The sequence below is a fragment of the Rana temporaria genome, chromosome 5, assembly GCF_905171775.1.
Source record: "Rana temporaria chromosome 5, aRanTem1.1, whole genome shotgun sequence".
NCBI lineage: Eukaryota > Metazoa > Chordata > Amphibia > Anura > Ranidae > Rana > Rana temporaria.
In genome coordinates, this window is record NC_053493.1 from 184,889,477 (window position 1) to 184,913,615 (window position 24,139).

The 24,139-nt window shown below is 46.0% G+C and overlaps 1 protein-coding gene across 3 annotated transcripts in view; it reads right to left on the minus strand.

Annotated features, from left to right (window-relative positions):
* The window catches only part of SLC9A3 (solute carrier family 9 member A3), a 714,882-nt gene that overhangs the window by 343,530 nt on the left and 347,213 nt on the right, over positions 1–24,139 (minus strand). For all 3 annotated transcript variants that reach the window (XM_040353440.1, XM_040353441.1, XM_040353442.1), the window contains exon 2: positions 16,438–16,740. In XM_040353440.1, the coding sequence (XP_040209374.1) occupies positions 16,438–16,740 (303 nt within the window). The remainder of the gene's footprint in view (positions 1–16,437; positions 16,741–24,139) is intronic.

Below are 24,139 nucleotides of genomic sequence, written 5' to 3' on the forward strand. Positions count from 1 at the left end.
CTCCTGTACATAGTGCCCACTGTCATACTCTCCACACTTCTCTCCTATACATAGTACCCACTGTCATACCCTACACACTCCTCTCCTGTACATAGTGCCCACTGTCATACCCTCCACGCTCCTCTCCTATACATAGCGCCCACTGTCATACCCTTCACACTCCTCTCCTGTACATAGTGCCTGCTGTCATACACTTCTCTCCTGTACTTAGTGCCCACTGTCGCACCCTCCACACTCCTCTCCTGTACATACTGCTCACTGTCATACCCTCCACACTCCTCTCCTATACATAGTGTTCACTGTCATACCCTCCACACTCCTCTCCTATACATAGAGCCCACTATCATACCATCTACATTCCTCTCCTGTACATACTGCCCACTGTCATACCCTCCACACTCCTCTCCTGTACATACTGCCCCATCATACTCTCCACACTTCTCTCTGGTACGTACTACCCTCTGTCATACCCCCTCACTCTTCCTGTACATACTGCCCTCCTCTCCTCTACATAGTGCCCACTGTTAGACCCTCCACATTCCTCTCCCTCACCTGCACATACTTCCCACTTATATACCGTCCATACTCCTCCCCTATGTCGCTTACCCACAAAAACAGTTCTTTAAAATTATACTGAATATCCTCAATGTTACCAGCTCTAGAATGGACACACTTTTGTTAGTTCAACTAAAGGAAATATCAGTTCTCATATTTGTTCTGCCCCATTATTAGTACTCATTTAATTTTGTGATTACTACTATGATGTATAGAGGAACATCGGGGATCTCAGGTACTCTAAATATAGCACTTATATAAAAAAGTGGCCCTGAAAATATTTTTTAAATGTTGGCAACTGTGCACTTAGGCACTGCCCAAGGGCCACCGTCCACCGGGTCAGTAGGGGGCCCCATGAGAGGCTCCTGGGATCCTGGGATAATAAAGCGGTAGTAAACTTTCCTGACATTACTACTTTTTAGAGGCCCTGGGGTAGGTTATGCCACAACGTACAAGTATGCACAGCATATTAGCACATTAGTGTACACTTCAATTTTCAGACTGAGCCCTCCAGTGCTGCGATGAATCAGGCGGGGCCCGGGCACTTCCATCTTCACCCGGTCTTCCTTCTGGGTTCTGTGCCTTTGGTCACTTGCCTTGGCTGGGCTGCGTTCATGTCATTTCCACGCATTTATTTATTATTTATTACACCCCATTCACACCTCCGCGACAAAACGCCCGACGCCGGCCGCTCGTGCCGCTGGAGGGGAGAATTCCCATTGCTGTCTATGAGATGGTTCACATCTCATAAACGCCGTACACCTGCGGCATGAAAAAAAGTCCCGGACCCTTTTTTTCAGGCGGCATTGGCATTCGGCCATACAAAGCAATAGGAAGGATTTGAAAAAAAAAAGTTACACTATTCGCGGCAAAATACGCCGCGTACGCGGCGTTACTTGTCGCGGAGGTGTGAATGCAGCCTAAAAGGCCCCACCAAAATCCTCAGCACCAGGCCCATGATGTTCTTAATCTGGCCCTGGGTACAGCTGCTGTACTGGATGGTGTATCAAACCAGGAACAAATGAAGAATAAAGGGGTAGTGCTGTGCTATGAATGGGGAATGGGGTAGTGTGGCAAATCCTTATATATGGAAAAAAATATACTCGTCACTTTGGCATCCACACCAGCACTTTTACTTTGGACTTTGCCTGTTGTTCCGTTTACAGTTATCTGCTGCATGGACATTTAATCTAGTCTATTACAATCACTGTTGTGTGTTATACTTGGCACGTTGTACACCCTATTGTGTATCAGTACATTTTTTACTACTTTATATGACACTTGCACCGTCACTTTGTAATACTTCACATTTTGGCAGCTAGCCTTGGCTGCATTGTAGCACATTTATTTTGATGTTATTTACTTATTAGAATTTACCACTACCATTCTTTATTATTGTTACTTATGATCACTAGTCAGAGTATATTTTTTTCCATATATAAGGATTTGCCACACTTCCTTTGCACGTTACCCCATTCCCCATTCATAGCGCAACCTTTATTAAAATCTGTGCTTTGTCGCTGTATACTTTGCACTCATATACCAGTCCTTGTAACCACACAATAGTACTTACTATATCACAAGTAATAATCTCACAGATACACATAAACCTCAGCATGAAGGATCATTTTTACATAGTTACATAGTTAGTTAGTCAGGTTGAAAAAAGACACAAGTCCATCCAGTTCAACCACAAAAAACAAAATAAAAAAACACAGTAAAATCCTATACACCCAACTTCATACCCACAGTTGATCCAGAGGAAGGCAAAAAACCCCAGCGGAGCATGATCCAATTTGCTACAGCAGGGGAAAAAATTCCTTCCTGATCCCCCGAGAGGCAATCGGATTTACCCTGGATCAACTTTACCTACAAATCTTAGTACTCAGTTATATTCTGTACATTTAGGAAAGAATCCAGACCTTTCTTAAAGCAATCTACTGATCTGGCCAGAACCACCTCTGGAGGGAGTCTGTTCCACATTTTCACAGCTCTTACTGTGAAAAAACCTTTCCGTATTTGGAGGTGAAATCTCTTTTCCTCTAGACGTAAAGAGTGCCCCCTTGTCCTCAGTGATGACCGTAAAGTGAATAACTCAACACCAAGTTCACTGTATGGACCTCTTATATATTTGTACATGTTGATCATATCCCCCCTTATTCTCCTCTTCTCAAGAGTGAATAAATCTAGTTCCTCTAATCTTTCCTCATAGCTGAGCTCCTCCATGCCTCTTATCAATTTGGTTGCTCTTCTCTGCACTTTCTCCAGTTCTCCTATATCCTTTTTGAGAACTGGTGCCCAAAACTGAACTGCATATTCCAGATGAGGTCTTACTAATGATTTGTACAGGGGCAAAATTATATCTCTGTCTCTGGAGTCCATACCTCTCTTAATACAAGAAAGGACTTTGCTCGCTTTGGAAACCGCAGCTTGGCATTGCATGCCATTATTGAGCTTATGATCAACTAAAACCCCCAGATCTTTCTCCACTACAGACCCCCCCAGTTGTACTCCCCCTAGTATGTATGATGCATGCATATTCTTAGCCCCCAAGTGCATAACTTTACATTTATCTACATTAACTAGTAGCCGACCAGCCACCGTCATTATACGGCGGCAGGTCGGCTCTCCTGGGCGAGAGCCCGTAGCTATACGTCCTATCGTATAGCCGCCACTAGGGGGCGCGTGCGCGCCGCCGGAGGCGCGCGCGCGCGCTCCCCGCTCGCCCCCGACTCCCGTGCGTGTGCCCGGCGGGCGCGATCGCCGCCGGGCACACGCGATCGCTCGGTACAGAGCGGGGAACGGGAGCTGTGTGTGTAAACACACAGCTCTCGTTCCTGTCAGCAGGGGAAATGCTGATTTTCTGTTCATACAATGTATGAACAGAAAATCAGTGTTTCCCCTAGTGAGGCCACCCCCCCCCACAGTAAGAACACACCCAGGCATACTTAACCCCTTCCCCGCCCCCTAGTGTTAACCCCTTCACTGCCAGTGGCATTTTTATAGTAATCTAATGCATTTTTATAGCACTGATCGCTATAAAAATGCCAATGGTCCCAAAAATGTATCAAAAATGTCCGAAGTGTCCGCCATAATGTCGCAATACCGAAAAAAAAATCGCTGATCGCCGCCATTACTAGTAAAAAAAATATTAATAAAAATGCCATAAAAATACCCCCTATTTTGTAAACGCTATAACTTTTGCGCAAACCAATCAATAAACGCTTATTGCGATTTTTTTTACGAAAAATATGTAGAAGAATACGTATCGGCCTAAACTGAGGAAAAAAAATGTTTTTTTATATATTTTTGGGGGATATTTATTACAGCAAAAAGTAAAAAATATTCATTTTTTTCAAAATTGTCGCTCTATTTTTGTTTATAGCGCAAAAAATAAAAAACGCAGAGGTGATCAAATACCACCAAAAGAAAGCTCTATTTGTGGGAAAAAAAGGACGCCAATTTTGTTTGGGAGCCACGTCGCACGACCGCGCAATTGTCTGTTAAAGCGACGCAGTCCCGAATCGCAAAAAGTACTCTGGTCTTTAGGCAGCAATATGTTCCGGGGGGTAAGTGGTTAAACCTCATCTGCCACTTAGTCGCCCAATCAGACAGAGCATTGAGGTCGGCTTGTAAATTGGAGACATCCTGTAAGGACGTTATTCCACTGCATAGCTTGGTGTCATCTGCAAAGACAGAAATGTTACTTTTGATCTCAGACCCAATATCATTTATAAATATATTGAAAAGTAAGGGTCCCAGCACTGAACCTTGGGGTACACCACTGATAACATTGGACCATTCAGAGTAAGAATCATTAACCACGACTCTCTGAATTCTGGCTTTCAGCCAGTTTTCTATCCATTTACAAACTGATATATCCAATCCTGTAGACCTTACCTTACACATGAGCTGTGTGTGCGGAACTGTATCGAACGCTTTTGCAAAATCCAAATATATCACGTCCACAGCCACGCCTCTGTCCAGGGTTTTACTTACCTCTTCATAAAAGGAAATCAGGTTTGTCTGACAACTTCTGTCTTTCATGAATCCATGTTGACTGCTGCTTAAATAGTTTTTTTCCAGCAAGAACTCATCCATGTGGTCTTTTATTAAACGTTCCAGTATCTTCCCAACTATAGAAGTTAAACTAACAGGTCTATAGTTACTTGGTAAAGACTTTGTTCCCTTTTTAAATATGGGCACCACATTGGCCCTGCGCCAATCCAGTGGTACTATTCCTGTCTTTAATGAGTCCCTAAATATTAGATACAGTGGCTTTGAAATGACAGAGCTCAACTCACCTAGGATCCGTGGATGGATGCCATCAGGTCCAGGTGCTTTATCCACCTTTATTCTGTCTAAATATTTCTGGACCATATCACTTTTGAGCCATTGTGGATTTGGGGCTGTGTCACTCCCACCCCCATTTTGGACATGAGCTCCCCCATGCTCCATTGTATACACAGAGCTGAAGAAAACATTTAATAAATTTGCCTTCTCTTTGTCCCCAGTCACCCACTCTAGATTATTTTGTAAGGGGCCTACATGCTCAGACTTCACCTTTTTACTATTAATATATTTAAAGAATTTTTTGGGGTTTGTCCTACTATCTTTTGCAATCTGTCGTTCGTTTTGAATTTTTGCATCCTTGATTTCCTTTTTGCATATCCTGTTATATTCTTTGTAACATTTAAACAACACTAGTGTTCCTTCATTTTTATATTTTTTAAAAGCTACTTTCTTATTGTTTATAGCTTTTTTAACTTTGACCGTGAGCCACATAGGTTTTATTTTTAGCCTTTTAAACTTATTGCCCATGGGAACATACTTTGCAGTGAGGTTCCACACAGTCTTTTTGAAGAATTCCCATTTCTGTTCTGTGTTCATATGTGCCAATAGTCCCTCCCAGTCCAAGTCCTGGAGAGCAGCCCTCATCCTTGGAAAATTTGCTCTCTTAAAATTTAGTGTTTTAATATTTCCTGTATGTATTTCTTGCTTATAGTTAACATTAAATGAAATCATGTTATGATCACTGCTACCCAGGTGTTCCTTTATCTGAACATTAGTAATAAGCTCTGCATGGTTTGAGATTATCAGGTCCAACAGAGCATCATTCCTAGTTGGGGCCTCAATAAACTGCACCATAAAATTGTCCTGCAATAGGTTTTTAAATTTTTGTCCTTTAACTGTCCCAGAAGTGCCATTAATCCAGTCAATTTCTGGGTAGTTAAAATCCCCCATTATTATCACCGTCCCAGACCTTGCAGCCCTTTCCATCTGTGCAAGGAGCTGAGTCTCCACCTCCTCATTAACATTGGGTGGTTTATAACAAACTCCAATGATTAATTTTGAACTACGCACATCTGTATGCAGTTCCACCCATAATGCTTCAGCCTCATCACACGCTCCATCAACCACACGCTCCATTTTTATTTTTTTTATGTAAACATTTCCATCACAAATGCTTTTCTGCACGCTAAATGTGATCACTTGTCTGTCTGAGCCTGAGGGGTCAGGAGTAAGTAACATTGAAACAACAGAGTGCAGCATCAGGAAAATCCCACCTTACATCAAGAATCCCATCAGAGATACCCCTCAAGCAGTGCCCCTAGAGCACCCCTCCCCTTCCTTACATCAGGTTCCTAGGGGTTCCTCAGCCTTACCTCAGGGTCCCCAGAGCCCCCCTTACATCTAGGTCCCCAGAATCACCCCCCTTACATTAGGGTCCAAAGAATCACCCCCCTCACATCAGGGTCCCTAGAGTCACTCCCTTAAAGGATAGTCCCCAGGGTGCCCCCTTAACATCAGGGTCCCAAGAGCTCCTCTTGAATTGTAGGCAACAAGAATGATAGATAAAAAGAAAGGGGTCGCTTCTAAAGCTGACCATAGATGGATTGAAATTCAGCTGGTCCTTGCTGAACTGGCGGAATTTCAATACATTTATTGGCAGGCTGGTTGTACTGAAGTTGGTCTATCAATTGACTTCAGTACCACCAACCTGGCAGATTCTTTTGTATGATTAAAGCCGCTGATGCTAGGCAGCAGCAGTAATCATTGTGTTCTGATGGTGGGGAAACCTCCCACTGTCAGAATAAAATAGCGCACAAAGGAGCATTCAGTGTTGATGGGAAATCAAGCAATTTTCTTTCCTGCAACCGGTGCAGTGAATGTTCAGCATAGATTGGAGATTGAGATACACAGTCAGCCTGGCAGTAAATAAGGCTGTTCTACAGAACAATTTGTCAATAGTAAGAAAACCGGCCGATAAGGCCGGCAATTTCGTAATAATGGATATTGAAATATGAAACTATGTTTACAAATTTTGCAAAATAAAAGTTGGTACAGACCCATTACCAAAACTATGATCGATCACTATAGTAATGAATACTACAGTATTTTTCTAAAAGCCTACAATCAAGGCACTATTGACAAGAATACTTATAATTTCCTTCATACTAACAATTCCAAAATCCCAACTTTCTACGCTCTCCCTAATACACACGGTAATTTTTTGTGATGAAAAAAAAACGACATTTTTAAAAACGTCATTTAAAATGACCGTGTGGGGAAAACGTCGTTTTATGTCTTCTGAAAAACGACCAAAAAAAGAATTCGAGCATGCTTCAATTTTTTATGTTGTTTTTCAAAACGTTGTTTTTTGTGTCATAAAAAATGACCGTGTGTAGGCTAAAATGACGTTTAAAACAAAGTTTTTAAACCCGCGCTTGTTCAGAAGCAAGTTATGACCCGAGCTTGAATGGAACAGAGTGCCACCGTACGTGCTGAACGTAACCGCGCTTTGCTAGAGCATTTTGAAAAAACGATGGTGTGTAGGCAACGTCGTTTTTTAAAATTAAGTTTGAAAAACTTATTTTTTTTCATGCTAAATAATAACGTTTTTTTCATCACAAAAAACGACCGTGTGTACGCGGCATCAGACTCACAAATCTTTAACATCACCTCCTGGCAGACCGATAGTGTCCGGGTGTGAATGTTTAAATAAGAATGCCAGCAGTATTGTGGATGAGTACCTGAATCCGCATGTGGTTTCCCTTACTTCATATACCAAGGACACTATAGACCTGCTTAAAAATCTTGAAGGGGTCACCCTTCCTCCCAATACATGGTTGGTAACCATTGATATTGAAAGTCTGTACAATACTATACCCCATGAGAAAGGCCTAACGGTAATTGAAAGTCACCTCAGAGAGAGAGAGCCAATAGCTACAACAAGTTCATAGTTGACCTTCTCAGATTTATTCTTACACAGAATTTGTTTTTGGAGCATCCCACTACCTCCAGGTGCAGGGGGTTGTGATTGGGACACGATGTGACCAATCATATGCCAACTTGTACCTGGGGGGGTGGGAGAAGGAGCTCTTTGCCAAGGACACGTGGCCTTCTGGCATTGATACATTGACAATGTATTGATGTTTTGGACTGGAACAAGAGATGAATTGAATTCATTCATGGCCATTCTTGGCTGTAACCAATACAATCTTAAATTTACAATGACATGTGATCTTGCCAGAGTAAGTTTCCTAGTTTTAGAAATATTCCTCAACAGGGATGGCACCTTGGGTTCCTCCCCGTTTCGTAAACCTTCGTCAGGACACACTCTACTGCATGCGACAAGCTCGCATCCAGTTTCACTGATAAAGAGCATATCGTATAGTCAGTACCTCTGTATACGGAGGAACTATTCTAACGATGAGGACTTCTATAGGGCGGCACATGAATTATACTCCAGACTACGGGTTATAGCCATAGTTGCCCTAAGAAGGCCTTCAATAAAACCCCAAAAATATGAGAGAAGCTCCTTAATATATTCAACAAACCAAAAAAAAAAGATGTTAAGCAATGTGTTAGAATATTCTTTACTTACTGCAAACACAAACAAATTTGTGAAATGTAAAAAAAAAAATCTAGCCACTACTCTCTGTAGATCTTTTAATTAACAAATATATCAAACAACATCCAGAAATCGCCTACAAAAGAGCCAAATCTGTTAAAGACCGCATAGTGAAAAAGCCTTCATAACACAGCATCTACTCCAAAGGTCACCAAGACCGTCGGTGGATGCAACGTATGTCGATTCATCAGCAACAGCAATGAAGTACTTCTGCCTAATGGACAAATACATTCTATTAGACCATGGGTCTTCAAACTACGGCCCTCCAGTTGTTCAGGAACTACAATTCCCATTATGCCTAGTCATGTCTGTGAATGTCAGTGTGTTACAATGTCTCATGGGATGTGTAGTTCTACAACAGCTGGAGGGCCGTAGTTTGAGGATCCCTACAAAAAGTAACCTGCCAAACCTTGGGAGTGATTTATATCATGCAATGCCAGTGTGGCTGCAAAACAAAACGTCCCTTTTTTAAGAGGATCAGAGATCACGTAATTCCCATTGCAAAAGAAAAATGGAAACGGTCGTTAGCGTACATGTGGGTCTTTACCACAACTTTGATTCCCGCATGATCACTCTTTCTGCCCTTGACCACATACCCCTAAACACTAGAGGTGGCAGTGTGGGCCGACCTCTATTACAGCTCGAGACTCAGTGGAGAGGATCCGAGGATCATGGAATGAGTAGAAGTAGAACGTGACATCACTTCCGGTCCATGGCTTTGTCTGCACAGAACAACATTCTGTGCAGACATGAAAGTGCTGGGAACGCCAAGTCACCAGCATGCAAAGATGGCAAAGCAAAAAATTGGCGCACTCATCCTCAAGATGCCATGGCACATTGGAACCTCAAGGCGGGCAGACACTGGACCAATCACGCCCTGTAAAGGGCGGGATGGTCCTATGGATACCCTTGGGCAGCCGTATGGGTAACTGGACAAATGAACGGGGAAGGTGGGAGGGCACCGGAGGAACACAATCAGAAAAAAAAATGTGTGTATGTATATATATACTGTGGGGCAGATCCACAAAGAAAGTACGCCGGAGTATCAATTGATACGCCGGCGTACTTTCAAAATTCATGCGTCGTATCTTTGTTTTGAATCCTCAAAACAAGATACGACGGCATCTGGGTTTGATCCGACAGGCATACGTCTTCGTACGCCTTCGGATCTTAGATGCAAGTCTTCGGCGTCCGCTAGGTGGCGTTTCCGTCGTAATCCGCGTTGAGTATGCAAATTGGCTATTTCCGACGATCCACGAACGTACGAGCGGCCGTCGCATTCTTTTACGTCGTTTCCGTTCACCTTTTTCCGGCGTATAGTTAAAGCTGCTATCTGGTGGCGTAGTCAATGTTAAGTATGGCCGTCGTTCCCGCGTATAATTTAGAAAATTTTACGTCGTTTGCGTAAGTCGTCCGTGAATAGGGCTGGACGCCATTTACGTTCACGTCGAAAACAATGACGTCCTTGCGACATCATTTGGAGCAATGCACCCTGGGAGTTTTGACAGACGGGGCATGCGCAGTTCGTTCAGCGCGGAGACGCGCTTCATTTAAATGAAACACGCCCCCTACTCGCCGCATTTGAATTCCGCGCCCTTGCGCCGCGAGAGATACACTACGCCGCCGTAACTTACGCCGCAAATTCTTTCAGGATTCAAACCAAAGCCAAGTTACGGCAGCCCGGCACTTACCTTTCTGGGGGTCAGCCATCCTTCTTCCACGTCCCTCGATGTCTTCTCCCGCCCTCGATGACGCTTCAGTCAATCAGGTTACCGGTAACCAGAACCGGTGAACCTGATTGGCTGAGACGCCTGTCAGTCTTATCTAAGGAACGCACCCCCCTTACGTCCCTTGGATAAGTTTCCGGAAGCTGACTATAGCCTGAGGGCTGTACTCGGAAAGCCTATCAGAGCCGCTGGCACTTCCACACAGCCAACCAGCTGCCGTTATTCAGGTGGCCGGCGTTCACCATCCGGCCATCTGAATAGTCGCGGCAGCGGCAACAATAACATAGATTCATGCAATGTTATTGTAATCAGTGGCGGTGCGAGAGCCAGAGGGGGCGGCGCTCCGCCACTGGTCAGATCTCCGAAACGGAGCAGTAGCAGGCAGGTACACCCGCAAAGCGCGTACCACGTCTAAAGTAGGAAACGCAACCTCCTTGGGATGCGCCGGCCGAGGACAAAAGGATGGAAGAACAAAGCCCACCTTCGGAAGCACCACCACGTAATCCAAATGGAGGATCAAGCATGGTGACTTGCAAGGCAAGACCGCCAACTCAGAAACCCTTCTGACAGGAGTAATGGCCACTAAAAATGCCAACTTCTGAGATGGTGTCAAGAGAAGAATGTCTCTGATATTTCCAAAAAGGAAGGTTCCTGAAGAACCGAGAGCACCAGAGTCCAAACTCATGGGGGAAGAGGTGAACCAAGAGGGGGAAGTATATGACAAACCCCCTAGCACAAAAAGGTACCCACCAGGGAATGGGCCACAAAAGGCCACTGACAAAAAACACAGTCAAGGCTGAAATCTGCCCCCAAATGGTTCTTAAGGCAATTTTTAGATCCATTCCAAGCTGTGAAAACAACAGGACCCTGGACACCCGAGTATGTCTGTGGACGTCACCCCATCTCTTCCCACAAAGAGACGTAGGTCTTCTAGGTGCGATGGTAAATCCTCCTGGAAGGAGACTACCTTGCTTTCAGCATGGGTGAGATGACAGAGATGGACAGACCCCGGTCTCCTAAAGTCTGGCTTCCAACAGTCGTGCAAGCCAGCAACTGTACCACAGGAGGAAGTATGGGACCTTGAGACAGAAGGTCCTCCCGCCCTGGCAACCACCAGGGTGCATCCGCCACCAGGCGCCTGAGATCGGTGTACCAAGGACACCAAGGCCAATCTGGAGCAATTAGAATCATCAGGATCACCTCGGCCTCCAGCCGAAGGAAGCAACTATAATGGAGGAAAGACATAAAGTAGCCGATACAGACTCCACAGGGCCACCATCGCGTCTGACACGTCCGTACAGGGATCACTAGACCCGGCCACGAACTCCGACACCTTGTGTTCAAGACGAGCGGCCAGGAGATCCATGCCCTGTGAGTCTCACCTCCTGCAAGGGAGCTGAAACACCTCCAAGTACAGAGACCAGCCACCCTGGTCCAGCATCTGGCGACTCCGGTAGTCCGCCTGCCAGTATACCCGATGGTAGACCGAAGCCACGGCTGTGGCATTGTCCGGCTGAATCCAGATCGGACGACCCTTCAACCTCCTCGACCAGTGACCCTGAGCCGACTGGACCCGCCAGACGCCCCCTTAACCCATGAGGCTGGCGACTGTTGTAATCACCGTCCACTGAACGGGAAGAAACGACTTCCCTGACCGAAGAGTCGGGGATCCCAGCTACCAATTCAGAAAACCGAGTAGGTGGCTCACCAGATCTGATGATCCAAAGGCAAAAGAGATTTGTACCACTTGGACAGTATCTCCCACTGTCAGGACTGGCATGCAAAACGGAGAAATGACCGATTGCATGAAGCCAACACCCTCACTGAAGACTAAAGAGTCTGCAATTTCTCCAGGGGTCTCCGGATTAACCCTAGGTACTCCAAACGTTGAGTCGGAACCAGGACCGACTTCAAAATGTTTAACCCCCCCCCCCGAATTTTTCGGGGGGGGGTCCACAATGGCTATAGACACATCCTCCACTAATTCTGAGCCAGAAGCTGCTCTCAGAAAAAGGGCGTCTAAGCAGTCCATGATGGCAAAGCCTCACTGTCTCAGCAAAGCTAGGATAAGTGCGAGCACCCTGGTGAAAACTCTTGGTGCTGACGCTGGATCAAAGGGAAGATCCACAAACTGACAGTGGACCTCCCCAATCGCGAAGCACGGAATCTCTGTGACTTGCACAAAATGGGACATGCATGTATGCCTCCTTGATGTCCAAGGATGCCAGAAAGTTCCCCGGATGGAGCGCAGCTACCACCGAACGAATGGATTCCGTGCGGAACTACCCACAAAGGTCCTTGAAGCCCAAAATCAGATGGATCCCGTCCATCTTTGGGACCGAGAACAGATTTTAATAGAATCTCTCAAACCTCTAGTCCTGCAGGACAGGTAAAAATTACCCTGCAGCTTAGCAAGCGCCACACTGCCTCAGGGAAGACTGACGCGCCCCAAGACTCGAGGGAAAAAATCTGTTCGTTGGATAGAAAGGAAACCTATCTAATACTCCGAAGAGACCACCCCACAGACCCACTGGTCGGCGAGCAGGGAGGTTCACTGAGCTGTGAACCTGCAAAGCCGTGCCCCCACCCAAGAAAAGGGCCGGGGGGGTCTACATACATTGGCGGGATAGGGTGCCGGCGTGTTTGGCTTACGCACCCAGGGACATTTCAGTCCCCCATTTGAGTCTTTAGTCGGCCCGGAAGCGTCAACCCGCGGGCCCTGACTGATGCAAAAATACCGCTTCCAGCCCACGGCACGGCTCCTTTCCCCTGATGGACCGAGGGAGGAGAGTGCTTTCACCCCCAGTGACATCCTTGATAATGTCATCCAACGAGGTACCAGCACCCTAGAGGGTAAATCGGCCAGGGCATTTTAAGATGCTAGGCCAGCAGACCAGCAATTCAGCCAAATCAGGCGGCGGCGCAAAACCACCGCCGAAACAGAGGCTCTGGACATCAAGGATTCCCCGTGTGGCATCACAGACATATAGAAGGTCCTGGACCAACTGGTCGGCCAGTCTAATAGTTTAGGGAGGGAGCTGGTGCTCCTCCACAGTCTGTGCAAAACCTTGCCCATTCAGAGAGTGTCAGAGACACCAAGGTTTCGGCCACAACAGGTCGCAATGCATACCCCAGCATGGTAAACATGGAGCCGGTCAGCGCCTCGGACCTCCTATCAATAAGGCCCCTGAAGGCAGCAGTCCCTTCTATAGGGAGAGCATCAACCTGAGAATATTTTTTTTTTAATTTTTTTAACTCTTCTCATAAGTGGGAAAACCCCAGGCGCTGAGGAACTAAAAAGACTTCTGCTGCATTTCCCATTCCTTATAAATGAACTAGTCAAAGAAAAAATAAGGAAAAGCTTTCACAGAGCGGTCTGATTTGCACAAAAAAGACCGAGCCCTCAGAGGAAACCTCCTCTGCACAGACAGCATAAGGGAGTTCCATACAGCGTACTGACAAGTGCTCTACACACATGCCATAGGAGTGTGGGAGGAAACCGGATTAACCATAGAAAACCCACGCAGACATAAGGATAGAGCATGCAATCTCCAGGCAGATTGTGTTGGAGTCCAGATTTAAACCCATGACTATCTTGCTGCCAGGTGAGGGAGTGAACCACCACACCACCGTCCACGTCTCCATATAAAACAGAACTGGGGGACCTGAGCCACAGCCAGGTCCTGGTCTGATATAGATCATTCCCCAGGGGATAGCGGGGGGAGGGGGCGCCTTGTACCACCTTCACATCCGCACTCCGCTCCCACTCTGGCAATAAAGGATTCCAGGACTACTGACAAAGGGCCAGATCCACAGACGAAGTATGCCGGCGTATATACTGATACGCCGGCGTACTTTCAAATTTCCTGCGTCGTATCTTTAGTTTGAATCCTCAAACCAAGATACAACGGCATCTGGGTAAGATCCGACAGGCGTACGGCTTCGTACGCCTTCGGATCTTAGATGCAATACTTCGGCACCCGCTGGGTGGAGTTCGCGTCGTTTTCCGCGTCGGGTATGCAAATTAGCGATTCATGACGATCCACGAATGTACGCGCGGCTGTCGCATTTTCTAACGTCGTCTGTAGTCGGATTTTTCCGGCGTATAGTTAATGCTGGTATTTTGCGGCGTATAGGTAGACTTGCCATGTTAAGTATGGCCGTCGGTCCCGCGTTGAAATTTGAATTTTTTTTTATTTTTTGCGCAAGTCGTCCGTGAATAGGGATGGACGTAACTCACGTCTAAGTTAAAAAAATGACGTCCTAGCGACGTCATTTAGCGCAATGCACGGTGGGAAATTTCACGACGACGCATGCGCAGTTCATTCGGCGCGGGGACGTGCTTCATTTAAATGAAACCCGCCCCCAACCCGCCCAATTTGAAATCCGCCGCCAGAAATACACTACGCCGCCGTAACTTACGGCGCAAACTCGCTGAGGATTCGAATATACGGCAGGTAAGGTACGGCGGTGTAGTGTATCTCTGATACGCTGCACCGATCGAAATGTATGTGGATCTGGCCCAAAGTGTCTGCGGGAATCCCAGGTGCAGGAGCACCAGCTGCCACTTCAGGCATGATTGGGGAAGAGACTGACTCCATTTCAAAAACTCCCAGGGCCCTATTCACGCTAGACTGAAAACCCACCCTCTTGCTGCGCTGAACGGGGGTCCCAGGGGACTCACCATCACAGGAAAAGACTGCACAGCACCGCTGCCCGTCCTCAGTACACAGCGTGTGTGAGAGGACGAAGAACCGTGAGGTAAACTGTGAGGAGACCTGTGCTGCGTGCCGTAGGGACCAGCACAAGATGGCTGACCGCAATAGTAACCTGCGCCATAGCGCGGCTACAACAAAATGGCCGCCAATGGGATTTTCAATAGTAACTGAAAATCACCCAAAAAATGGCGACAGCGCTGGGCTTAAAGGTAGGGTGACCAGACATCCCTGGTTTCCGGGGACAGTCCCTGGATTGAGGACACTGTCCCCGGACCAAGTCTGTCCCTGGTTTTGTCCCCGGATCAGATTTGAACAGGGGCAATTTCAAAGACAGTCAGTGCAGAATTAATAAAAAAAAAATCTGAATTGCACACCCCTGCTCCGCCGCTCCAACTAGCTTAGGGGGGTCTATTTTTTTCCCATTATCTGTGCCCCTTTCTGATGATCATGTGCTGGTCGGAGCAGAAGGACTATTTCTTCAGTGTCGGGTGCATGCCCATCCAGCTCCGCTCGCATTTTCTTCTGCCTTGGCTCAAGTCCCGGTCAGCCGCCTGCCTGCTTATCTCCTTTTCCCTGGCAGAGTGATCTTCCTCCGCTCCCCGTCCAGTAAGACTTGACAGGCTGTGAGGCGGGCAGCATTGACGATGGGCAGAGAGTTGCTGATTGCCGCCATTACTAGTAAAAAAAAATATGTCCCCGGATTTAATTTTCAAAATCTGGTCACCTTACTCAAAGGGAGCCATACGTCCTTCTCCTTTGCTAGGCAGAATGAAACTGAGGCTGCATACTGCAGGGGAGGAGGCTTATGTCTGGAGGGACCGCCACCTGGGCGGGGCTGTTCAACTCTGTTAAAGTAACATGTATTTAATTATCTAACATGTTTCTGCCTAGTCCTCTCCTGTAAACAGGGAACATAAGCCACTTGTCAAGATTTAAGGAGCTGTGTCCGTCCATGGACGATAAGTGAAATCATTATTATTTTTTGGTAATAACATGGTGTGGGCGGATTTCTGCCAGTCACAGGCTGTGTGTGATGCCCCTCCAGCCTGTGATTTAGCATAAGGAGGTGGTGAAGCCTCCATTAATCTACATGTAATTTTCTGCCTTCATTATGACTAGCTGGTTAGTGGGCATGGAGGGGGAGGGAGGGAGGTAGTGGGCTGTCATTTACCACTGTGTATACACCCACATGTGTGACTCTGTAGTCTCATGAGCTGCTCAGTTGTGTCAAAAAACTCACTGAAAATGGAGCATGTGCAGAGCTGCCAACACTGCTCTGCAAAGTCCCTAGCTGAAAAGGGAGCTTGGCCAGAAGAAGGAGATAAAGAATGATCAACCAGTTTTTTTCACAATAAAGAAGGAATCGCATAGTGACTGGGTGAGTATGAACGGCATGTAATACAGCATTTATTGATAGGTTTTTATGATGTGGGTTTAGTTACACTTTAACTTCAGTTAGCAGTCCCCTGCTTGTCATCATACACCAATCCTTTGCTTTAATTAAAAAAAAAAATCAGCTTACCCATTATTCCTGTAAGATAAACACCATAAAGTGATAGTCCAGTTGTAGCAGCATTCCAGACTGTTCCTATTACAGCATAAAGAAGGATCGTTCCAAGATTTCCAAAGAATAGTCTGTTTGGCATGAAGTATCCGGCATCTAGTACAATAGGTGGCAATAGGTAAAAGAAAAATACGGTTGGTGTCATTGTAAAGGAAGCAATGTGATCTGCAGCCCATACTATTCCACCTAGAAACAGACCAAGCACAATCAAAAGACAGCTCTCTGGGATAATTGAAGTCACTTTATGCGATAGGTGAAAACCTGTAAAGAGAAAAAATATAAATTTATTTCAGGGCAATTCCAAATTATGTAAATATGTTAACCCAATTTTGAATATAATGTCAGTATTTAATTATGAGAAGTAAGAAAAAAATAAATTCACAGAACATAAAGGCACCTTAAATTCTAGCTTGGGACTATAAGGAAAAAGTAAAATGTGACTTACAATGCTGTTTGAATAATGCTGTAGTAAATTGGCTATAGTACCTAACTTTTTATATACATTTTTATTTAAGATTTTTATAGAGATACAGTGTATAGAGCAATAGTATAGTATATGCCAACATATACAAAATGTCAAGGTTCAATAAACTAAAGAGAAATTTGTGTACTTAGGCTGGCCATACACAGTTCGATCCTAGGCTGGTTCATTGCAACCAGCCGAGATTCGTACCCATAGGTGTGTGCAGCCAATGGCTTTAGGGTGTGCACTACAAAGCTTAAAGCGGATGTGCCATGGGGAAAAAATATTAAAAGCCAGCAGCTACAAATACTGCAGCTGCTGACTTGTAATATTAGGACACTTACCTGTCCTGGAGTCCAGCGCTGATCGCAGCAGAGCACGAGCGATCGCTCGTCTCTCTGCTGCTCCCCCCGCCATCCACGCTGAGGGAACCAGGAAGTGAAGCGCTGCAGCTTCACTGCCCGGTTCCCTACGGCGCATGCGCGAGTCGCGCTGCGCCCGCCGATTGGCTCACATGCTGTGTGCTGGGAGCCGAGTGTTCCCAGCACACAACGGGCGACAGACGGGAAGTCAGAAAAACCCGTCTTTCGCCCGTAGCGTGTGGCCGGAAGTGGGTGCAAATACCTGTCTTTAGACAGGTATCTGCACCCCCCTCCCCCCTGAAAGGTGTCAAATGTGACACCGGAGGGGGGGCGGGTTCCGATCAGCGGGACTCCACTTTAGGGTGGAGAACCGCTTTAAACACATATGTGCGTGTGCATATATACACTGATGTGTCAGTAGAGCAGTGGACAGTGTCATTAGGGCAGAGATTGGTGTCAGTAGGGCAGTGGACAGTGTCCGTAGTTTTTATTTTTACTACGTTTTTTCCAATTTTATTTTATATGTTATTTTTCTCAATTTTATTTTTCAGGAGCCACATTAGGGGGCTTTGGTGAATTATCAGGGGTTTAAAACGGGGTGAATATGCACCAAACAGGGTGATAAGGGTGTGCCCAGGCACACCTATGTTTGGACCATTAACGGGCAGGCTTGATTGTTCGATCAACTTGTGTACAACCTGCCTGCCGGATTCTCTTGCGGTTATCACTAGCGGCTGCTACAGCTGCTAGTGATAATAACTGTCTTCTCCCGAAGACTGTCTTCTCCCATGTCCATGTCTCCATATTTTCTATTACAGAATCGTGGTAACAGCCTTTAAACATTAAGGCAAGAAAACAAGGAACCAAATCACTTAAAACTAGGACAAACAAGGTCATGTCAGCATTTCCACTCAGTATGAGAAGTTCGCCCAATGCTGAGCGCCCCATAATGCACTGCGATCTTACAGTGCATTGATTGCTGCTGGTTGGCCAAAGCATGCACCTGACCTTTATGCTTTGGCCAATCACAGCCGATGTACTGTGAGAGGCATGATTGGCCAAAGGTAGGGTGCCTTTTTTCCCTTCATTTTTTATTTATTTTTTGCAGTATCAGGTTCTGTAGCTGCATTATTAGTACTCCCACTTCTGTGTCGCAGGGGTTATTCCTTCTGCGTCAGCACAGCAGTGGTATACTTTTTTATTTTTTTGGGCTGCGCAGCAGCACTAAGAATATTTTGGTTCCCTTTTTTTTTTTTTAAGCTTTTTGCATGTTTTTTTCAAGTGCAGCTAAAAATAAAAAATTAGGGATTTCTCCATAATTGCAGTTCCTTCTTCTGAGTCGCAGGTGGTCTTCCTTTTGCGTCACCACTGTTTGACTTTTTTTGGCCTTTCTTATTTATTTTTTACATTTATTTTAGGTTTTAACAGCGGCAAAAACAAATAAAAAAAATCTCCACAATTGCTGGACCCTTATTTTCTTTATTTTCCATCCCACGCTCTAAAATAAAAAGCTATAAAAAAGCTCCAAAAAAATTCCTCATCATATCCGAAAGGCCAACAAGGAGACACTCACAGGCCCATAAAAGAGGGCAAGCAGCCTTTGTGTCTACAGTGAAAAGTGATGGTCGCAGACATGGTGCATCCTCTGCAGGCGGGGCACACTTCTTTTTTTCCCATTGCTGACCGTGTTATTGAGCCACAACATGCAGAAGAGGCACAATTTTTTCTGTACCTGTTTGACAGGTGCATGGAATTTCAAAAATAAATTACATTTTTTAACAGCAGGGCTCATTCCTGCGCCCAGCAAGAGTAACTATGAGGGGTTACAGTGTTCAGGCATCACTAGGCACAGGCAAAAGGTTTGGGCCTCGCCTAACACCCAAACTTTCTGGGCACTTTAGTGGGATGTTTGCCCACTGAGCACACAGTCAATAGGTTGTTAAGGCTTCCCCATTGAGAGCTAAATGTGACAAAATAATTGTAAAAAAAAAAAAAAAAAAATGAAAAAAATTGGGGAAAAACAACGTGGGGGGACCCTTTGGGTCTGGTATGAATTTTAACCACTTCCCTACCGTCGCATTGTAAAATGACACCAGCAGGAACACTCCCTCCCTTCTGCAGCCCATCCCAGAGATATTTGTACTGTCCTGACATGTCAGGACCCCGAGAAATGATAGGCCATCAGTACATCAGGTGTGATCAATTTTTTATGATTTGCACCATAGCTTGTAGACTGTAACTATCACACAGACAAAATAATATCTATTATTTGGGTTATTTTTTACCAAAGATATGTAGCAGTATACATCTTTATGAAGAAAAATTACTTATTTGCTAAATTTTACAATAGAAACGGAAAAAAAGGAAAATTTATATGAAATACTTACCGTAATTTTCCTTTCCTGATGGACTCCATGGCAGCCTACGTGTGGGTTAATCCCGCCTCTCATACCTCATAGGACCCTACTCCCATAAAGCTTTGCTTCTTCCAATAGACTGTGTTCCATAATTTAGCCTACTCCAGCAAAGGGGAGGGAACTCCTGCTGCCATGGAGTCCATCAGGAAAGGAAAATTACGGTAAGTATTTCATATAAATTTTCCTTTTTCCTGACAGACTCCATGGCAGCCTACGTGTGGGAAATAACTAGCCATACACACCCGGGTGGGCAAATTGCTGGTTAAAGAAAAAGTTTTAATTGACATTGTCAACAGATAAAACATGTAAACCAAAATTAACCGATGATAAGGAAGCCGGTTCCACGCAGTAGTGCGTCATAAATGTATTCAGTGATGACCAAGAGGCCGCTCTGCAGATTACTTCCGGAGAGACGTGTCGGGCAGCCGCCCACGACGTAGCCATGCCCCGAGTAGAATGGGCGGTTACCGCTTCCGGTGGAGCCAAACCCTTCGCTTTATAAGCCCCTTGGATTGCCTGTACAATCCATGCTGCAATAGATCTAGGGGAAGCACGCATTCCCTTGTTCTTTCCGTGAAAGGAAATAAATAGATGATCGGATTGCCGAAAAGATGCCGTAGCTTCCAGATATTGTTTTAATACATTCCCAACATCCAAAGGATGAATTTCAGAGTCCTCAGAAGAACGAAAGATGGGAAGGACGATCTCTTGGTTCTCATGGAAGACTGATGTAACTTTAGGTTTGTGACCTAGCATAGGAATCAGGACTACACGGTCCGGGAAGAACGTAAGAAAAGGTTCCTTACATCCCAATGAGCCAATTTCCGAAACCCTTTTCGCTGAAGTCATGGCCACTAGAAAGACCGTCTTGAGAGAAAGATCTTTGATTGGTTGTTGGTCTGAATTCTGTATGTTTGAGAAAAAATCCAGAACTAGCGGAAGGTCCCATTTGGAGAATCTTGGTTTTCTTAGAGGTCTCAGTCGGATAGCTCCTCTGAAAAACTGTCTGACGAGAGTGTGAGTGGCCCAGGATATCCCGGTGAATGCGGAGATAGCCGAGACTTGGACTCTTAGTGAGCTTACAGATAGAGGTAGCTCAAGACCCGTCTGAAGAAAACCCAGAATGTCCTGAATTCTGGGATTATTAGGAGAACCGTCCATAGAAGTGGTATAGTCAGAGAATTTTGACCATATCCTTTGGTAGATTCTATTAGTACTTGGTCTCCTAGCGTTCAATAGGGTGGAGATGGCTCCGCTTGGACAACCTAACGCTTCCAACCTTCCCCTTTCAAGAACCAGGCCATCAGATGTAGATGGGTTGGACATGGATGAGGAGTTGATCCTTGTAGCAGGAGATCTGATCTGGATGGAAGAGGAACTGGATCCCGGAAGCTCAGCTGAAACAGTAATGGGAACCACGGCCTGTTGGGCCAGTATGGGACTATTGCCACTATCTCGACTTCCTCCCACCTGAGTCTCGATAGAAACTTGAGGATGACTGGAATTGGAGGGAAGGCATAGGCTCTGCGAAACCTCCACTGATCCGTTAGAGCATCCACCCCGAAGGCCTGGGGACAGCGACATCTGGTGTAGTACTTCTCCAGCTTGAAATTGCATGGGGATGCAAACAGATCCACTTCTGGTGAAAAATCCAGTGACAGGATCCAACTGAAAATCTCGTTGTGGAGAGACCACTCGTTGTTGTCGAGGGATGTCCTTGACAGAAAATCCGCCTGTAGATTCTGAGATCCGGGGAGATAAACCGCTGTCAAATCCTTCAAGTGTGTCTGCGCCCAAGACATAATTGGATTCACCTCCTTCAGTAGAGACAGACTGCGAGTACCACCCTGTCTCTTGATGTACGAGACTGCTGACGTATTGTCCATCCTTAGGAGGACTGAAGACCCCTTTATCAGGTGAAGAAAAGCTTGTAGGGAACAGAAGGCTGCGCGAAGTTCCAGCACATTGGACACGATTTTCTGGGACGGAAAGTCCCACTTCCCTTGGGCTACTTCCTTCAGGCAGAGAGCCCCCCAACCTTTGCTGCTGGCATCTGACGTGATCATGATCCAAGATACAGGAGCTAGGGAATGGCAATTGAGGAGATTTTTCCTTAGTAGCCACCAGGAAAGACTTTCCCGCATGTGTGACGTTATCCGGATCAATTGGTTTTGTGATCTCGGGTCCCACTGTTGAAGAAACCCCTTCTGGAAGGGCCGCATCTTCCACTGTGCCCATCTCACCATCGGAGTTGTGGAGACCATGGTGCCTATAATGTTGAGGCATTGTGAGGCTTTCAGGAAAGGAGACTCTAGAGCGCAACGGATCCTGTCGCGAACAACTGGGATTTTCTCCAGGGGCAAAGAGATGGTACTTAGAGATGTATTGAATTGGGCCCCGAGAAATATCAGTGATTGTGTTGGTACTAGGTGACTCTTCTCCTTGTTCAGTAGCCAGCCAAACTCGGTCAGAATCGATATGACCAGATCCCGGTGCGTCAATATTTGCTCCTTGTTTTGCGATAGCAGTAGTAGGTCGTCTAGGTAGTGGTGTAGACGAACGCCTCTGGTTCTGATCAGGGCTACAACAGCTAGTAAGAGTTTTGAGAATACCCGTGGAGATGTTGTGAGTCCAAACGGGAGACAAACGAATTGGAGGTGAATATTGCCTACTGCGAACCGCAGATACTTCTGAAATTCCATTGCTATGGGCACATGAAAGTAAGCATCTTTCAGATCTATGGCCACAAGCCAGTCGCCTGGTTGAACTGCTTGACGGATCGTGAGCAGCGATTCCATTTTGAACTTCTCTTTTTTGATAAAGGTGTTCAGATGTGTCAGGTCTATCACTGGTCTCCAGGAACCTGACTTTTTTTGGACCAGGAAAAGGGGTGAATACATCCCCTGGAACCTCTTGGCCGTTGGGACATGTATAGCGGCACCTTGAGCCACAAGAGAGCTCGTGTAGGACAGGAGGACTTGTCTTTTTTCTTCTGAGCATGGAATTGTTGTGTGAATGACTTGAAGAATAGGGGGTTCTGTAAAAATCCAGGAATGGCCTGTAGATATAGTTTTTACTGTCCAGAAATCTTTTATTGAGGCTGCCCAGACATGCTTGAATAGGAAGAGACGTGCCCCGACTCTTTCCGTCTGGGCCGGCTCTATATCAAAAGGACTTAGGAGCCTCACGTCCACTAGAAGAAGGGCTTTTTGCCGGCTTCTGACCAGAGGGTTGGTTTCTTCTCCAATTCCTCCTGAAATCACGTCCAGGTCTGTACCGACGGGCCTCCCTTGCCCGATCTTGATCTTGCCTGGGAAAGAATTTTTTCTGTCCATACGGACGACGATCCTGGGGAAGGAACCCTGACTTACCCCCTGTGGCTCGGGTGATGGCATCATCTAGTTTGTTCCCAAACAGGGAAGAACCCAAAAAGGGTATCTTGCACCATGCCTGTTTAGAGGCAGGGTCAGCCACCCAAGAGCGTAGCCACAGGGCACGCTTGGCTGTGACAGAGGAAAGCATGACCCGAGACACTAGACGTATAAGGTCAAGGGAAGCCTCCCCTAAGAAGACTGAAGCCATCTTTAGTTCTTGGACTGGGATGCTTCCAGATATGTCTTCAGAGACACAAGATAACACAGAGTCCATTTCACCTGTCCAGGCCTCCATTGCTTTTGACAGGGCTGCCAGCGCTAAGGCTGGTTTACAGGCCATGCCCGCTGTGATATAAATTCGTTTTAAGTCAGTGTCAATTTTCCTCTCCAGACCATCTTTAAAGGAAATGGTGTCTTCCAAAGGGAGAGTAACGTGTTTCACCAGTCTCATCAAGGCCGCATCGACTAGAGGAGCTGACTCTAAATGTCTCACCTCTTCACTTTTGAATGGGTATAACTTCGCTATCTTGGATAGTAAAGAATTTTTCTTGTCTGAACCAGACCATTCTTCCATAATTACATCTCCTAGTTCACCAAGGAGGGGAAAGTTTGGGCGGTCTTTCTTAAGCTGGCTAAAGAACTTCCTTTGCTTGGAAGGTGCTTCTACTGGATCCTCCCATTTTAAAGCGTCCTTGACTGCTTTCACCAATGTTGGGACCAGGGAAAAATCAAAACCAGCAGCATAATGGACATTTTCCATTTCACTTTCTGAGGAAACACTTGGAGAGCGGTTGACTCTAGAGGGCCCCGCAACTTCAGGATCATCCTGTACCAGGACTGGGGATGGTTCAACAGGAGGAACAACCGCTTGGGCGGAAGTAGAGATGTTCAAGGATTCTTGGACCACTCTTCTGACCAGGGCTTCAACCTGCTGGTCCTCACCCCCTCTTTCCCTTACAGCACGGGAATAACATGGCTCACAGAGGGATTTTCCTTCTGGGACCTGAGCTCTACATCCCCAACAGGAATTCCTTTCAGAATAAC